The 18,794-nt window shown below is 47.3% G+C and overlaps 1 protein-coding gene across 1 annotated transcript in view; it reads right to left on the bottom strand.

Moving 5' to 3' along the window:
- Positions 1–18,005, bottom strand: part of LOC141989237 (uncharacterized) — a gene marked incomplete at its 3' end in the record, with an annotated part of 44,395 nt that extends 26,390 nt beyond the window's left edge. Inside the window, exons 1-5 of the mRNA XM_074955675.1 lie at positions 17,946–18,005; positions 17,154–17,219; positions 12,660–12,725; positions 11,310–11,375; positions 9,452–9,523 (exon numbers count right to left, since the gene is read on the bottom strand). Coding sequence (XP_074811776.1) covers positions 9,452–9,523; positions 11,310–11,375; positions 12,660–12,725; positions 17,154–17,219; positions 17,946–18,005 — 330 coding nt within the window. The remainder of the gene's footprint in view (positions 1–9,451; positions 9,524–11,309; positions 11,376–12,659; positions 12,726–17,153; positions 17,220–17,945) is intronic.
- Between the last annotated feature and the right edge of the window lie 789 nt (positions 18,006–18,794).

The raw sequence follows: 18,794 nt of genomic DNA, 5'->3' as shown, positions 1-18,794 counted from the left end.
AGCAGGGAAGGGGGATATGTGATACAGCATGGCCAGAGGGCAGCAGGAGAGTGTTAGAAGGGAGCCTTATTCCCTGTAGAGGGAATAAAGTTTGCTATAGACTAATTAAAGCACCAGAAGCCAATTAAAGCACCTGAAGCCAGTCACATGATAAAACCCCCCTGCTTCAATCAGATCAAGAGGATCTGGAGCAGAGAGCAGTTTGAAGGAGTTGAAGTAGAGGAGAGTTTGGAGAAGTGCCGTGGCTGGCTAGAAGACCAAGACCCTAGATAAAGAGACACCCGGCTTGTGCAGAGAGAGAGAGAGGGCAGGAAGCCCCACAAGCTGAAGAGCAGGAGAGGGAAGTAGCCCAGGGGAAGGAAGCACTAGTTCAAGTGGTTTACCACTATCCCCTGGGCTTGGACCTGGACTAGAGGGTGGGCCCGGGGCCCTCCCTCTCCACTCCCCTCCTCTAGGACACTAGTGGGGCAGTTAATACCCCAGTTCAGGGGTGAGAAATGGTGCCCTGAACCCTCCCCAAGAAGAGAAAGCGCGAGACCCATCAAAGTAGTGCCGGCAATTTGCCACACCAGGTAAAAGGATAATGCTTTATGCACATCAAGAGTGTGCATTGTCATTTCAAAGGCGTTCGTGTGAGGCTTTGGGAAAAATATCGGGAGGTGTATAGGTTCATTGAGGTGAAAGGAAGAGTGTATCTTAGGTAAGAACTTTGGATGTGTGCAGAGTGTGACCTTATCTCGGAAGAATGTGGTATACGGAGGGTCAGCCATAAGCGCCCCCATTTCTCCTACTCTTCTGGCAGACGTGATTGCTATGAGGAAGGCGGTCTTCATGGATAGGTGGAGAAGGGAGCAGGTAGCCATCGGTTCAAAGGGTTTATCCATCAGGGCTTTGAGGACTAGGTGTAAATCCCAAGGTGAAGCAGGCGGTTTTACGTCTGGGTATAACGTCTGGATTCCCTTCAGGAACCTTTTGGTGACTGGATGGGCGAAGACCGTAACATTGTCAATCTTATGGTGGAAGGCGGTGATTGCTGCGAGGTAGACCTTGAGTGAACTCGTAGAGAGGCCAGATGTTTTAAGGTGTAGCAGGTAATCCAGTATCAATGGGAGTGAAGCAGAAGCTGGAGAAGTCTGTCTGTCAGCACACCAAGCTGTGAACCGTTTCCATTTATGCAGGTAGGTAGTGCACGTGTTGTGTGTTCTGCTGTGCAGCAAGACAGTGCGTACTTGGTCCGAACATGTTAACTCTGCATTAGAGAACCATTGATCAGCCAGGCCTTCAGGTGGAGGTGTTGTATGTCGGGGTGAAATAGTTGTCCCCGGCATTGTGATAGGAGGTTGTTGAGTGGGGGAAGGGAAATGGGAGGCTTGACTGACATGCACAATAGGAAGGGGTACCACAATTGTCTGGGCCATGCAGGGGCTATGAGAATGATGTTGGCTCTGTCTGTTCGTATCTTTTGAATTACTCTGTGCAATAGAGGCATTGGTGGGAATGCATACATGAGAGTTTCAGTCCATGGGAGCATAAAGGCGTCTCCCCGTGAGTGTTTCCCCAGGCCTGCTCTGGAGCAGAATGTTGGACATTTTTTGTTTGTTGCTGTAGCAAATCGATCCAGTTGGGGATAACCCCAGGTCTGGAAGATGTTGGAAAGAATGGTGCTGTTGAGTTTCCACTCATGTTGTAAGGGGAATGATCAGCTGAGCTCATCTGTGGTGGTATTCTGAGAACCTAGCAGGTATTAGGTGGAAAGATGGATATCGTGTTGAAGGCACCAGTTCCAAAGTTTTACCGCCTCTGTGCAGAGGGAGTGTGACCGGGCTCCACCCTGTCCGTTGACATAAAACATGCATGCGATGTCAGTCATGATTCGAATTCGGTGGTTTTGGATGATGGGAAGGAAATGGAGGCAGGCATTGTGTATGGCTCATAGTTCTAGCAAGTTTATGTGAAGCTTGGTTTCTGAAGTGGCCCAGAGACCCTGAGTGGTGAGGTGGCCGATGTGTGCCCCCCATCCTGTGAGGGATGCATCTTTGGTGATGGTAATCAAAGGGGGATCCTGTCTGAAGGGAATCCCGGTACAGAGGTTGATGGGAGAGGTCCACCACAGACGTGAGTCCTTGACATTCTGGTGTATTGTTATTAACTTGCTTAGGCTGTGCTTGTTTGGTTTGTATACCGTGGTTAGCCAACCCTGAAGGCATTGTATGTAAAGGTGAGCATTTGAGACCACAAATGTGCAAGCGGCCATATGTCCTAAGAGCTGTAGGGAGTCTCGGACTGTAGTCTGTGGGCTGGCATGTATCTGGGTAATAAGGTTGCACATTGTGTGGAATCTGTCCTGGGGGAGAGATGCAAGACTGGTGGTGGAATCGAGGTTTGCACCGATGAAGTTGATTTGTTGGGTAGGTTGTAAAGTAGATTTGTTTTTGTTTATTTGCAGGCCCAGGGTGCAGAAGCAGTGAAGGGTTGCAAGAGTTGCGTGGTTCGCTTCTAACTGAGTGGGAGACTTGAGGAGACAATCGTCCAGGTAAGGAAATATAAGAATTCCTTTTTTTCTGAGATGTGCTATTACAACTGCATTTTGGGGGTACACGAGACTCCCCCAAACATCGTATGCACTGTGAATGGATGGCATCCCTACAGGAGGTGCATCTCTTGAAGCCTGGGGAACCAGTCATATCCAAACCGCGGAGGGTTTTTTTTTTTTAAGAAATAAATGTAACAATTAATGTAACTTATCTAATTAGTAACTCTAATGTCTAAAACTAACTATCTAATCTCAAAGGGCACTGTTGAACTCCGTCTGTAGCCGGGGACAGTAGAGAAGGAACTGAGGATCCCGGGCTGTGCACACACTGTTCAAACACTGACAGCTCGAGAGGCAGGCACAGCGTGTGCGCAGCCCACAGGGGTACTGCTGTACAAATCTCTGATCAAAGGCGCTGGGACGCACCTTGACCTGAAGTGGAGCACTCACAGGGACACTCATCTCAAAGAACTGTGTGTTAAGCAGACCTGTGTTCTAAGCTGTGACTGGTAAGCTGGGGTGTGCTGTTCTTTAGGGAGCAGTGGATCTGGGAATTCTGTGAGTGCCAGTGGTTCAGGGTCATAGGATGTGGAGGTGGATGTGTGCCTATCACTAACCTGTTCAGAAAGAACAGAGCCTGCAGAGGCCTAGAGGGAGAGCTCATGTTGCCAAGGGCTGAGGTTGGGGAACTGACCCACGGCATGCACAGACAAGGCATCCTCACACTAAGGGCAGGTGGTAGAGAGGTGCCTCACAACACTAGGTACCCCTGGGAAGTGTCACAGAGGGCAGTGTGGTTGAAGATGTGATCCCCAGAGGCACTGCTGACCAAAAGAATCTGATTGTGTGTACATGAGGCTCATGCACACCAGAATGGATCCATGTGGACAGTTACTTGAAGAATAGAAAATTTTCAAACAAGCCAATCCTAAATTTGTCATTTCAAATCAACATTTTGACATAAAAGACGAGTTTGTTTTGTATTTTTAAACTGAAGAATCAAACCAATATTTCAAGTTGAAACAAATCTAAACTTGTCATTTTGCTTCAAAACAACCCTTGTCAAACAAAATTACACTTGCCATTTTGCTTCAAAATGTTGATTTGAAATGAAAATGTTCATTTTGACACCTCCCCCAGGAATATCTTTTTTTTTCATCAGAATCAAATTTTCCCACCAAAAAATTCAGTTTCAGTTGGTGGGAAAGTTTTCTTCACAGCTCTTTTCAATCAGTTCTAGCAGCAGTGGCTGACATGGCAGATCACAGTCTGCTATCCTGGAGTGAAGGGATGTGGGACAGGGAGCGCAGCATCAGGGTGTAAGGGGAGACAGAAAAACAGAATCTCAGAAAACAAGGAAACAGGAAACAGGAAAAGGAAGGAGTGGAGGAGCAGAGACAAAGAACAACAGTGAAAGAGAAAGGAATAATAAGAGACCACAGGAGTGACACTAGGGGAAATATGGAGGGACACCCCTGCCCAGAGGAAAATGGAAGAAAAAAGGAAGCCAGATGAAAGGGTGAGAAGAACAGAAGAAAAGATAAGGACATGCAGAAACTGAGCACAAAGAGTCAGGAGAAAACACAGAGAGGAAGTGGAGATAAAGATGGAAGAAGTTGGGGAAAGAAAACACGAGAAGCAGATTGAGAGAGGCAGAGGGAAGCGACTGAAGAAGTATTAAATTATTTCTGTTATACTGACATGGGCTATCCATCCTGATGCACATCCAATGTGGCTGGTTACTTACATTCCTCTATTCTGAATGGTGGCTGCCTCAAGTGTACATATACCAGTGGTGGGCAGCCTGCAGCCCACGGGCCACATGCCGCTTGTCAGGGTAATCCACTGGTAGGAACGGTGAACCATGGCCACAGGGAGCTGTAGGGGGCCGTGCCTGCAGACAGTCAATGTAAACGAACCATCTTGCGGCCTGCCAGCGGATTACCCTGATGAGCCGTGTGCGGCCCCCGGGCTGCAGATTGTCCACAACAGACAAATACCCACAACAAGCACGGTTATCTCATTTTATCCCTCCTCCTCACCCTGGCACCCCAGCTATCTACAGCCTCCTCAATATCTGCTCCCACCACAGCTTCCTTGCACTCCCAGAAGAAGCCTACATCTCCCTTCCCCCATCCCACTCAACAGTAATTCTTTTTAAAACTGCATTAGTTCCCTGAGCCAGATGGGGTTACCGGGTGGGCCGGGATCAGAAATTGACACGTGCATGTCTGTTGAAAGTGCAGGGATGGGAGTTCAGAGGGGCAGTACCCTGTGAGATTCAGAACAGGAAGATAGGAATTGACACACTGGATCAAACTAATGGGCCCATCTCAGAGGGTATCACCCAGAGCACCTCCTGCTACCTCAGATCACACCAGTGGGCCCTGCCACCCTAGCATCCCTCTGCTGCACCACACAAAAACAATGGTCCATCTACAAATTCAAATACTGTCTCTGTGCTGCCGACTCACAGATCTACCCTCTCCTTCTGTCCAGACTGAAATCTCAGCCTCTGACATCTCCTTGTGGATGTCTAACCATCAGCTTAATCTCAACAGGGCTAAAACAGAGCTCCTAATCTTCCCCCTCAAGACTCCTCCCACCCCCTTTTCTCAACCACTGTGGATATTGCCCCCTCCTGCCAGTCACTCAAGCACATACTATCTTCAGCTCAGATCACTCTCTGAGGGCAGGTCTACGCTACCCGCAGGATCGGCAGGTAGCGATCGATCTATTGGGAGTTGATTTATCAAGTCTAGTCTAGACGCGATAAATCGATCCCCGAGCGCTCTCACATTGACTCCGGAACTCCACCGCCGCGAGAGGTGCAGGCGGAGTCGATGGGGGAGCAGCAGCAGTCGACTCAGCGCCATGAAGACGCCGCGGTAAGTCAACCTAAATACGTCGACTTCAGCTACGCTATTCCCGTAGCTGAAGTTCCGTATCTTAGGTCAATCTCCCCGCAGCCCCCCCAGTGTAGACCAGGGCTAAGTCCTCACATCCAGGCTATATCTAAATCTTACTGGTTCTTTCTGCAGAACATTTCCAAGATAGGCCTTTCCTCTCCATCCACACAGCTAAAATGCTCATCCAGGCTCTCAACATCTTACATCTTGATTACTGCAACATCCTTCTCTCTGGCCCTAACAAATGCAGTCTTGGCCCACTCATCTCCATTCAGAATGCTAGCCTGTTACTCTGGCCTCTGTTTGAGTGCCTTCACTGGCTCCCCATTTTCTATCATACTGAACATAAACTGCTTGACTTTACCTCCAAGGCCTTTCATGGCCTATCCCCACCCTACCTATCACCTCTCATTCAGTATCAAAAAGTCGACTCACACTTCCAGTTGGCCTATGATCCCAGCCTGTCACCCACTTGTTAAATTTTCAAACAAGCACCTCCGTGCTGCCTCCCATGCTTGAGAGGCACTATTCATAAACAGTTGCAGAGCCACCGCATGCTGACCATACTGCCTAATTATTTCCTTGTAGTCCCCATCTCTCTGTGTTCATTTGTTGTCTCTTGTGTTATACTTAGATTGGAAGCTCTTTGGGGGAGGGACTGTCTTTTTGATCTGTGTTTGTACAATGTCTAGCACAATGGGGTCCTAGTCCATGACTGGGACTTCTAGGTGCTACTGAATTGCACATAATACATATTGTAATAGCAATAATCATACAACTACTACCAATAGTTTAATATCTAGTCTATAAGAAGGAGGTAAATATTTTAAATCCTCTATTATGCAGCATCCTGGTGGTTGGCTTTTTTGTTGTGAATTATGATGGTTGAGATTCTTTTTAAATTAGCCAACCATGGTAAAAATAGTCATATAGTGATCATGCAAATCCCTGAACAATGCTCCTGTATTGAGAGAAGCTGGGGCAGTACAACTTCAACGCAATTTGGGGAATAATAGACACACACGTTAACTTTGTTCTGGTAAAATCAATTAAATTCTTGAAGTATCTCCACTATTATTCCTGCTTTTTCTTTCCTAAGATTTTCTTTAACCTGTGTTTGAAAAGCAAAGATAAAGAATAATAATCAATCATTGAACCGCATATCTTTATTTCCGTCAGGGTTCCTTCCCCACTCTGAACTCTGTGGTACAGATGTGGGGACCCACATGAAAGACCCCCTAAGCTTATTACTACCAGCTTAGGTTAAAAACTTCCCCAAGGCACAAAATCTTGCCCTTAGACTAGGGTATTCTGCTACCACCAAGTGCTTTAACAAAAAAACAGGGAAAAGGACCACTTGGAGCTCCTCTTCCCCCAGCAATCCCCCCAAGCCCTTACACCCCCTTTCCTGGAGAGGCTTGAGAATAAACAACTTAAGCACAGACCATCTTGGATTTCTTAGGACCCTAAAAACCCAATCAGATTCTTAAAAAACAGAACTTTATTAGAAGAACAAAACAAAGATAAAAGAAACACTCTGTAAGATTGGAATGGACGATAATCTCACAGGCAGTCAAATTCAAAACATAGAGAATCCCTCGAGGCAAAACCATAAGTTACAAAAAGACAGAAAATAGGAATACACATTTCCTCCAGCACAGCTAATTTACAAGCCAAAACAAAGAAAAACCTAACGCATTTTCTAGCTAGATTACTTACTAACTTTACAGGAGTGAAGGGTTTGCATCCTTGATCTGTTCCCGGCAAAGGTATCACACAGACAGACAAAAGCCTTCCCCCCCTCCCCCGGATTTGAAAGTATCTTGTCCCCTCATTGGTCATTTGGGTCAGGTGTCAGCGAGGTTACCTGAGCTTCTTAACCCTTTACAAGTGAAAGGGTTTTGCCTCTGGCCAGGAGGGATTTTATAGCACTGTATACGGAAAGATGGTTACCATTCCCTTTATATTTATGACAATTTCAATTAAAAAAACATGAATAGAAAGGTCCATCTTTAAAATCTGCACCTTTAACATGGGGTGACAGAGAGAAACAGTAAGATCAGCAGCTAACAAGCATAGCTCCTCTCCACATGGCTCAACCCCCAACTCAGACTCCCTCAAAACTTCACATCCTTCATCTCCACCAAGACTCCTCCTTTCCAAAAGTCTTTGCAAAGAGAGACCATTAGCAACATGCCCAAAGGATCAACAGATGAACAGGGGTGGGCAAACTTTTTGGCCTGAGGGCCACATCAGGGAATAGAAATTGTATTGAGGGCCATGAACGCTCACAAAATTGGGGTTGAGGTGCGGGAGGGCGTGCGGACTCTGGGGTGGGGCTAGGGATGAGAAGTTTGGGGTGTAGGAGGGTGCTCTGGGCTGGGACAGAGGGGTTCAAAGGGTGGGAGGGGGATCAAGGCTGGAGAAGAGGTGCGGGAAGGGGTGCAAGTTCCGGCTGGGGGTGCAGGCTCTGGGGTGGGGCTGGTGATGAGAGGTTTGGGGTGCAGGAGGGTGCTCCAGGCTGGGATTGAGGGTTTTGGAGAGCAGGAGAGGGATCAGGGCTGGGGCAGGAGGTTGGGGCATTGGGAGAGGCTCAGGGGTGCAGACTCCAAGCGGCACTTACCTCAAGCGGCTCCTGGAAGCAGTGGCATGTCCGTTCTCCGGCTCCTACATAGAGCCGTGGCCAGGCGGCTCTCCAAGCTGCCCCATGTGCAGGCACTGCCCCTGAAGCTCCCATTGGAGCACGTAGGAGCCGGAGCGGAGCCATGCCGTGGCTTATGGGAGTCGCGTGGTGTAGCCTCCAACCCAGCACCCAGGCTGGAGTGCCAGAGCAGGGCTGAGCCGCGTGGTGCGGCCTGCGGACCAGCTTAAAACGGCTCACGGGCTGGATCTGGCCTGCGGGCCATAGTTTGCCCACCCCGGGATTAAACTGTTTCAGCTCGAGGAGGAGGAGGAGGGGGGACTTGTTCCAGAGCTCAGGTCACCTCTTGCAGTGCCTCCTGCCAGTAACTCTCTCTCTTTTAAATTGAAGGGAACTCCAGTTTCAGTGCCACCTCTGAGCGCAGCTATGGTAGCACAGTATGAGGGAATGCCTCAGGCAGTAAAGTCCCAAGCATTTCTTGGCTTTATCGGTGAAAAGCAGCACCTTATAGTCAAACCAGAAACCGAAGGCAGTGCAGTGCCCCAGGAAGCACTGCTTAATAATCTGATTCCCACATCCACACCACCTTAAAATTCTAGCTTGATTTAGGATGCAGCCACACCAAGAGCAGATTGCAGTGACCCAGTCTGGAGGTTACAAAGGCACAGACCATGGGAGTGAGTTCTGCATCTGAATGAAACCTTCACAAAATCCTGGACAGAGTCAGATGCATCCCTCGGCCCTTCTACTAAGTCACCAGCTAAGAGCAGCTAGGGGCACAATCATATAACCGAAATGCAACACAGGTCACAAATGGTCACATTGTCAACCAATGGGGAGAAATCATCTTCACCACCTCCTTTGACAGTTTCCCCAACCTACCAGGATCAACTCAGCCTTATGCAAATTGATTTCAGCCAGATCACTCGCATCCATGCCCAGTCTCCCACACATTAGTGTGTGCAGAAACTGCCTTGGGATCTCATATTAACCATGACTTAGTGGTTCCAGATTCCACAGAGAACCCATCCAGAGAGCCAAGAAGAACAAATGCACATAACCTCCACTGAAACAAAGCTCTGTGAATATTCTGTGGCTCCATAACAACTGGCCCATCTCAAGACAGCAGCATTTGAAGTTTTCATGCTTTCATGGGCTGTGCCAAACACAGATAACATTCATAATTTGAAATAAAAAGTTCTCAAGATATACCTGTGTTTGCCATCTGCTACAGGTAGGTTGTATGGGGCACCATAACCTGACAGTGGCCAAATCCAGACCCTTCAGCAATGAAACCCGCCCCAACAGTTTAAATCTGTCACTGTGCACTATTTCCTTAGCTGCAATGTCATGTTCCACTCCGCTTACCTCTCTCTCTCTTTCTGGTTCCTTCTGGCAATCATGCAAAGAAGCAGGAGATCGTTGGAGCAGGTCTGGGGCCTGTGAGAGTTGGAGAAAAAAATGTTACCTATTAGAGTCCAAAAAGGCCAGTATCATCACAGGATTTTCCTCACACCCCTTTGCAAACACACAAACAACTCCCCTTAAATACACAGAGTGACAGTCAGAAGAGATGGAAGACGGGTGAAGGTCCCCTCTCCTCCCTGTGCATCACTTGAGGCTGGAAAGGGGTTGCAGACCTGTGGAACGGTTGCAAAATACCCAAGTGTCACTTTACCCTTTTTTACCTGTGGTTCTGGTTGTGGTTTAGAAGCCACTGTTTCACCAGTGTGGGGAGGAGGGAGGAGGGAGGGATAGCTCAGTGGTTTGAGCATTGGCCTGCTAAACCCAGGGTTGTGAGTTCAATCCTTGAGGGGGCCATTTAGGGATCTGGGGCAAAAATTGGGGATTGGTCCTGTTTTGAGCAGGAGGTTGGACTAGATGACCTCCTGAGGTCCCTTCCAACCCTGATATTCTATGAGGAGGCTTCTGCTGAACCTTTGAGAAATGGAATGACACATTTCGAATAAGCCTGAGACAGATTGATAATGTTCAACCACATGTGGTTAGGGAGCTGACAGGTGCGTACAGGAAGTTGGAAGGGGAAAAGAGGCTGGGGAATGACTGTGGCTTAGAGAGGCATGTAGTTTACACCAGATGCGAAGGCAATGCAATGGCCGTGTGTGCGAGCACACACAGACACACGCACACAGAGAAATATCTAGTTAGATTATGTGGCTATCGAAAAGGAGATATCTGTCTAAGGAAGCCAGTAACAATGGCACTGAAAGCAATAAACGATGATGTCATTTGACCTGGCCAGCAACAGACTCTTCTCAGAGGGGCAGGCTGAGGTGAGCTAAACAGAAAATTGTGGGGGCTTTGGCCCTCTTTCCCTATTCCTATGTTAAAATGCGTAACAGTTAAAGTGGGCAGAAAGGGGAAATGAAACTATCCTAAAAAGAGAAAAAAAAAACCTTTATTCATGACTGAAGAAGAGATGTCATCGAGAGATCATGGGGTTTTAGATAGACTATTCATGAATAACTAAACCAAGAATATAAACTGGCTCTTACTAGTTTGCCCAAGAATTTCAAAAAGAGTTACAAAAGGGGCGTAGCTGTATTGTCATCAAAATCTGAACACTTTGAGGCCTCTATAATTAGAATTGTTAGAGGGATTGGTTTGCTTGTTGATGGCATTGTGATGGGAAAATAAGTTACCCTAGCTTCCACCTGCACTCCATACTCAAGTTCAATATCCTTTTTGGGGAATTTCCTCATCCTCACAAGCCTTACTTCTGATCTCATTATGCTAAGAGGTGGTATAAATGCAGCCCTTAATCCCATTGTAGGCCACGTCTACACAGTGATGTTACATTGATTTAATTTGTTCCCTCTAAGAACAGTGATTTAACTATATAGGACTAAAGTGTATTCACATCATTTGGTCTTCCTAATACAGGTACCTTTCTTGTTAAGCTTTCTGTCCACACAGTTTTGCACTTACTCAAATCAACCACTCAGTATTCAAGTGGTGCTATGACCTGGGACTGTTGTCATGGCACACTGAGGGGTGTGAGGGACAGGAACGACATGTTGACGTCTTTCTCTCTTATCCAAACCCCCCTTCCCTTAAACACCCAGAGGAATGGTCAGAGGTGATATAGATGGAAAGGGAGTAAAGCTCCCCTCTTGTCTTACTGACTCACTTGGGGCTGGCAATGGGCCGCTGACCTACTGAACGGCTGCAGAATACCCAAGTGTCACTTGCCCCTTTTTTTTACCTGTGGTTCTGGTTGTGGTTTAGAAGCCACTGCTTCACCAGTGCGGGGAGGAGGCTTCTGCTGAACCTGTGAGAAATGGAATGAGACATTTCAAACATGCCTGAGACAGATTGATAAAGTTCAAAGTGACATTGTGAGGGAACTGAGAGGTGCACACAGGAAGGTGGAAGGGGAAAAGCAGCTGGGGAATTACTGTGGCTTAGAGACGCATGCAGTTTAGTCCAGATGCAAAGGCAATTCAATGAACACATGCGTGAGCACACATAGACACCTACACACATAGATATATCCAGTTGGATTATGTGGCTTTGGAAAAGGAGATCACTGTCACAGGAAGCTAGTAACAACGGCTCTGGAAGTAATAAACGATGATGTCATTTGACCAGGCTGGCTACAGACACTTCTCAGTGGGGCTGGCTGAGGTGGGCTCCGCAGAAAATTGTGGGGCCTGTAGCCCTCCTTGCCTATTCCTAGGTTAAAATGCTTAACAGTTCAAGTGGGGGGAAAGGGTGAATGAAACTATTCTAAAAAGACAAAAATAACTTGTTTCTTGACTTAAGAAGAGATGTCATCCAGAGGTCGTGGGGTTTTAGACAAAGTATTAATTAATATCTAAACCAAAAGAATAAACTGGCTCTTACTAATTTGCCCAGGAACTTCAGCAGGAGTTACAAAATGGGGTAGCTGTATTGTCATCAAAATCTGAACAATTAGAGGCCTCTAGAATCAGAATTGTCAGAGAGAGATTGGTTTGCTTCTGATGGCATTGTGATGGGAAAATAAGTTACCCTAGCTTCCACCTGCACTCCATACTCAAGTTTAATATCCTTTTTGGGGAATTTCCTCATCCTCACAAGCCTTGCTTCTGACCTCATGATACAAAGAGGTGGTGTAAATGGAGCCCTTAATCCCATTTCTGGCCACTTCTACATAGTGATGTTACATCGATTTAATATGTTCCCTCAAAGAACAGTTTATTAACTATATTGGACTAAAGTGTATTCACATCATTTGTTCTTCCTAATAGAGGTACCTTCCTTGTTAATCCTTCTGTTCACAGAGCTTTGCACTTATTCAAATGAACCACTCAGTATTCAAGTGGTGCTATGACCTGGGACTGTTGTCATGGCACACTGAGGGCTGTGAGGGACAGGAAAGACATGTTGACCTCTCTCTCTCTTATCCAAACCCACCTTCTCTTGAACACTCAGAAGAATGGTCAGAGGTGATATAGATGGAAAGGGAGTAAAGCTCCTCTCTTGTCTTACTGATTCACTTGGACCTGGCAATGGGTTGCTGACCTTCTGAAAGGCTGCAGAATTCCCAAGTGTCACTTGCCCCTTTTTTTACCTGTCGTGCTGGTTGTGGTTTAGAAGCCACTGCTTCACCAGTGTGGGGAGGAGGCTTCTCCTGAACCTGTGAGAAATGGAATGAGACATTTCAAACATGCCTGAGACAGATGGAAAACATTCAACCCCACATTGTTAGGGAGCTGAGAGGTGCGCACAAGAAGGTGGAAGGGGAAAAGCGGCTGTGGAATTACTGTGGCTTAGAGAGGCATGTAGTTTAGTCCAGATGCAAAGGCAATGCAATGCACCTGTACACGAGCATACAAAGACACACGCACAGACAGAAATACCAAGTTAGATTATGTGGTTATGGAAAAGGACATCAGTGTCTCAGGAAGCCAGGAAGAACGGCACTGGAAACAATAAACGATGTTGTCATTTCACGGGGCCCGCAATAGACTCTTCCCAGGGGGGCGGGCTAAGGTGAGCTTAACAGAAAATTGTGGGGGCTTTGGCCCTCCTTGCCTACTGCTAAGTTGAAATGCTTAACAGTTAAAGTGGGGAGAAAGGGGGAATGAAACTATCCTAAAAAAGACCCCCAAAAATTCTTGTTTCTTGACTGAAGAAGAAGATGTCATCCAGAGTCTGTGGGGTTTTAGACAGACTATTCATTAATAACTAAACCAAGAGAATATACTGGCTCTTAATAGTTTCCCCAGGAATTTCAACAAGAGTTACAAAAGCGGGGTAGCTGTATTGTTATCAAAATCTGAACACTTTGAGGCCTCTAGAATCAGAATTGTGAGAGGGATTGGTTTTCTTGTTGACGGCATTGTTTCATAGAAATGTTTCATAGAATATCAGGGTTGGAAGGGACCTCAGGAGGTCATCTAGTCCAACCCCCTGCTCAAAGCAGGACCAATCCCCAAACAAATCATCCCAGCCAAGGCTTTGTCAAGCCTGACCTTAAAAACTGCCAAGGAAGGAGATTCTACCACCTCCCTAGGTAACGCATTCCAGTGTTTCACCACCCTCCTCGTGAAAAAGTTTTTCCTAATATCCAACCTAAACCTCCCCCACTGCAACTTGAGACCATTACTCCTTGTTCTGTAATCAGCTACCACTGAGAAAAGTCTAGATCTGTCCTCTTTGGAACCCCCTTTCAGGTAGTTGAAAGCAGCTATCAAATCCCCCCTCCTTCTTCTCTTCCACAGACTAAACAATCCCAGTTCCCTCAGCCTCTCCTCATAAGTCATGTGTTCCAGTCCCCTCATCATTTTTGTTGCCCTCCGCTGGATGTTTTCCAATTTTTCCACATCCTTCTTGTAGTGTGGGGCCCAAAACTGGACACAGTACTCCAGATGAGGCCTCACCAATGTCGAATAGAGGGGAACGATCACGTCCCTCGATCTGCTCGCTATGCCCCTACTTATACATCCCAAAATGCCATTGGCCTTCTTGGCAACAAGGGCACACTGCTGACTCATATCCAGCTTCTCGTCCACTGTAACCCCTAGGTCCTTTTCTGCAGAACTGCTGCCTAGCCATTCGGTCCCTAGTCTTTAGCGGTGCATTGGGTTCTTCCATCCTAAGTGCAGGACCCTGCACTTATCCTTATTGAACCGCATCAGGTTTCTTTTGGCCCAATCCTCCAATTTGTCTAGGTCCCTCTGTATCCTATCCCTGCCCTCCAGCGTATCTACCACTCCTCCCAGTTTAGTATCATCCGCAAATTTGCTGAGAGTGCAATCCACACCATCCTCCAGATCATTTATGAAGATATTGAACAAAACCGGCCTTCCCATCCTTTGTGATGGGAAAGGAACAGCGAACAGCAGAGAGGCTAACAGAGAGGAGTTTGCCTGGGATCTGCCTGAGAAGAGGTTAGCTAAGGGCTGCATTAAGGAGCTGTGTTGGTGAGTATCTGAGTGTCTGTTGTGGGGACAGTTTGACAGTCTGACCGTGTGCTTGATTGTTGGTTTGAAAAGTGTGAATTGGGGGTCCTTTGTTCCAGGTGAGCCTTGAGTGGGCCTGACTGTTATAAAAAGCCAGTCAGCTGCGAACCAGCTGCGCGGCGAGCAGCAGAGCGGCTAACAGAGGGAGTTTGCCTTGGAGTTCGCCCGGGGAGAGCCCACTGAGGCTTACATCTCACTGGCTTCTCTGAGTAGTTACTACAACTCCTGAGGAAGCTTGTAGAAGGAAGGTAATATGGATGGGGAGCGTTCAGCTGTTGTGACCTGCAGTGGATGTGCCATGTCTGTCTTTCTTCCACAGGACAGAAGCGACTTTGTCTGTACAAAGTGCAAGCTGGTCTCCATATTGGAAGAGAAGGTTCAAGGTCTGGAGAAACAAGTATCGACCCAGTGCTGCCTAAGAGAAACTGAAGATTTCCTGGACAGATGTCAGGATATGCTTCTACGGGCACAATGTTCTGAGGATTCAGAGTAGGCTGCACTGCGGGGACAGGAGGACAGTGAAGAAATTTGGGAGCTTGTGACCTCCAGAAGAAGAAAGGGGAGCGTCCATGTACCAGCAATGAAGATACAGGTAAGTAACCGTTTTCATGTTCTCTCCACAGATACTAAAGCGGAGAGTGGACTAGATGATACATCTGAGGGAAGGGAGCAGAAGGAGACTCCGCCAATTGGAAGGCATGAGATGAGCTGTCCTAGGGATGGGGGTCCCACGACCACCGCTCCCAAGAGAAGGAAGCGGGTGGTGGTGGTTGGGAACTCTCTCCTCAGGGGGACTGAGTCATCTATCTCCCGCCCTGACAGGGAAAACCGAGAAGTCTGCTGCTTGCCAGGAGCTAGGATTCATGATGTGACGGAGAGATTGCCGAGACTCATCAAGCCTTCAAACCACTATCCCTTCCTGCTTCTCCACGTGGGCACCAATGATACTGCTTGCGTGGATCACTGCAGACTACGTGGCTCTGGGAAGAAGGATAAAGGAGTTTGAGGTGCAAGTGGTCTTCTCGTCCATCCTCCCCGTGGAAGGAAAAGGCCTGGGTAGAGATCATCGAATCATGGAAGTCAACGAATGGCTACACAGGTGGTGTCGGAGAAAAGGCTTTGGATTCTTTGACCATGGGATGGTGTTCCAAGAAGGAGGAGTGCTAGGCAGAGACGGGCTCCACCTAACGAAGAGAGGGAAGAGCATCTTCGCAAGCAGGCTGGCTAACCTAGTGAGGAGGGCTTTAAACTAGGTTCACCGGGGGAAGGAGACCAAAGCCCTCAGGTAAGTGGGGAAGTGGGATACCGGGAGGAAGTACAAGCAGGAGCACGCGAGAGAGCAGGGCTCCTGCCTCATACTGAGAAAGAGGGACAATCAGCGAGTTATCTCAAGTGCCTATACACAAATGCAAGAAGCCTGGGAAACAAGCAGGGAGAACTGGAAGTCCTGGCACAGTCAAGGAATTATGATGTGATTGGAATAACAGAGACTTGGTGGGATAACTCACATGACTGGAGTACTGTCATGGATGGATATAAACTGTTCAGGAAGGACAGGCAGGGCAGAAAAGGTGGGGGAGTTGCACTGTATGTAAGGGAGCAGCATGACTGCTCAGAGCTCCGGTATGAAACTGCAGAAAAACCTGAGTGTCTCTGGATTAAGTTTAGAAGCGTGAGCAACAAGAGTGATGTTGTAGTGGCAGTCTGCAATAGACCACCAGACCAGGGGGATGAGGTGGACGAGGCTTTCTTCCAGCAACTTGCAGAAGTTACTAGATCACAGGCCCGGGTTCTTATGGGAGACTTCAATCACCCCGATATCTGCTGGGAGAGCAATACAGTGGTGCACAGACAATCCAGGAAGATTTTGGAAAGGGTAGGGGAAAATTTCCTGGTGCAAGTGCTGGAGGAACTAACTCGGGACAGAGCTCCTCTTGACCTGCTGCTCACAAACTGGCAAGAATTAGTAGGGGAAGCAAAAGTGGATGGGAACCTGGGAGGCAGTGACTATGAGATGGTCGAGTTCAGGATCCTGACACAGGGAAGAAAGGAGAGCAGCAGAATACAGACCCTGGACTTCAGAAAATCAGACTTTGACAACCTCAGGGAACTGATGGGCAGGATCCCCTGGGAGAATAACATGAGGGGGAAAGGAGTCCAGGAGAGCTGGCTGTACTTTAAAGAATCCTTATTGAGGTTACAGGACAAACCATCCCAAACAGTGATTTAACTATATAGGACTGAAGTGTGTTCACATCATTTGGTCTTCCTAATACAGGTACCTTTCTTGTTAAGCTTTCTGTCCACACAGTTTTGCACTTATTCAAATCAACCACTCAGTATTCAAGTGGTGCTATGACCTGGGACTGTTGTCATGGCACACTGAGGGGTGTGAGGGACAGGAAAGACATGTTGACCTCTCTCTCTCTTATCCAAACTCCCCTTCTCTTAAACATCCAGAGGAATGGTCAGAGGTGATATTGATGGAAAGGGAGTAAAGCTCCCCTCTTGTCTTACTGACTCACTAGGGGCTGGCAATGGGTCGCTGAACTACTGAATGGCTGCAGAATTCCCAAGTGTCACTTGCCCCTTTTTTTTACCTGTGGTTCTGGTTGTGGTTTAGAAGCCACTGCTTCACCAGTGCGGGGAGGAGGCTTCTCCTGAACCTGTGAGAAATGGAATGAGACATTTCAAACACACCTGAGACAGATTGATAAAGTTCAAAGCCACATTGTGAGGGAACTGAGAGGTGCGCACAAGAAGGTAGAAGTGGAAAAGCGGCTGGGAAATTACTGTGGCTTAGAGGGGCGTGTACTTTAGTCCAGATGCAAAGGCAATGCAATGCACCTGCGCGCGAGCACACACAGACACCCACACACATAGAAATATCCAGTTGGATTATGTGGCTATGGAAAAGGAGATCACTGTCACAGGAAGCCAGTAACAACGGCACTGGAAGCAATAAACGATGATGTTATTTGACTGGGACGGCGACAGACTCTTCCCAGTGGGGCGGGCTGAGGAGGGCTACCCAGAAAATTGTGGGGGCTTTGGCCCTCCTTGCCTATTCCTAGGTTAAAATGCTTAACGGTTAAAGTGGGCAGAAAGGGGAAATGAAACTATTCTAAAAAGAGAAAAAAAAAACCCTTTATTCATGACTGAAGAAGAGATGACATCGAGAGATCGTGGGGTTTTAGACAGACTCTTCATTAATAACTACACAAAGAGAATAAACTGGCTCTTACTAGTTTGCCCAGGAATTTCAGCAAGAGTTACAAAAGGGGCGTAGCTGTATTGTTATCAAAATCTGAACACATTGATGCCTCTATAATCAGAATTGTTAGAGGGATTGGTATGCTTCTTGATGGCATTGTGCTAGGAATAGAAGTTACCTTAGCTTCCATCTGCACTCCATACTCAAGTTCAATATCCTTTTTGGAGAATTTCCTCATCCTCACAAGCCTTGCTTCTGACCTCATTATACTAAGAGGTGGTGTAAATGCAGCCATTAATCCCATTTTAGGCCATGTCTACACGGTGATGTTACATCGATTTAATTTGTTCCCTCTAAGAACCGTAATTTAATTATATCGGACTGACGTGTGTTCACATCATTTGGTCTTCCTAATACAGGTACCTTTCTTGTTATCCTTGTGTCCACACAGTTTTGGACTTATTCAAATGAACCACTCGGTATTTCCGTCAGGCTATGACCAGGGACGGTTGCCATGGCACATTGAGGGATGTGTGGGAGAGGAACGAGATGCTGACCTCTCTCTCTTATATCCAAACACCCCTTCCGTTAAACACCCAGGGGAATGGTCAGAGGTGATATTGATGGAAAGGGAGTAGAGCTCCCCTCTTGTCTTACTGACTCACTAGGGGCTGGCAATGGGTCGCTGACCGTTCAGGCTGCAGAATTCCCAAGTGTCACTTGCCCCTTTTTTTTACCTGTGGTTCTGGTTGTGGTTTAGAAGCCACTGCTTCACCAGTGCGGGGAGGAGGCTTCTCCTGAACCTGTGAGAAATGGAATGAGATATTTCAAACAAGCCTGGGACAGATGGAAAACATTCAACCCCACATTGTTAGGGAGCTGAGAGGTGCACACAGGAAAGTGGAAGAGGAAAAGCGGCTGGGGAATTACTGTGGCTTAAAGAGGCATGTAGTTTAGTCTAGATGCAAAGGCAATGCTATGCACGTGTGTGCGAGCACAAACAGATGCGCGCACACATAGAAATATC

The sequence above is a fragment of the Natator depressus genome, chromosome 6 (assembly GCF_965152275.1).
Source record: "Natator depressus isolate rNatDep1 chromosome 6, rNatDep2.hap1, whole genome shotgun sequence".
Lineage (NCBI taxonomy): Eukaryota > Metazoa > Chordata > Testudines > Cheloniidae > Natator > Natator depressus.
This window is presented reverse-complemented; position numbering and strand designations above follow the sequence as displayed.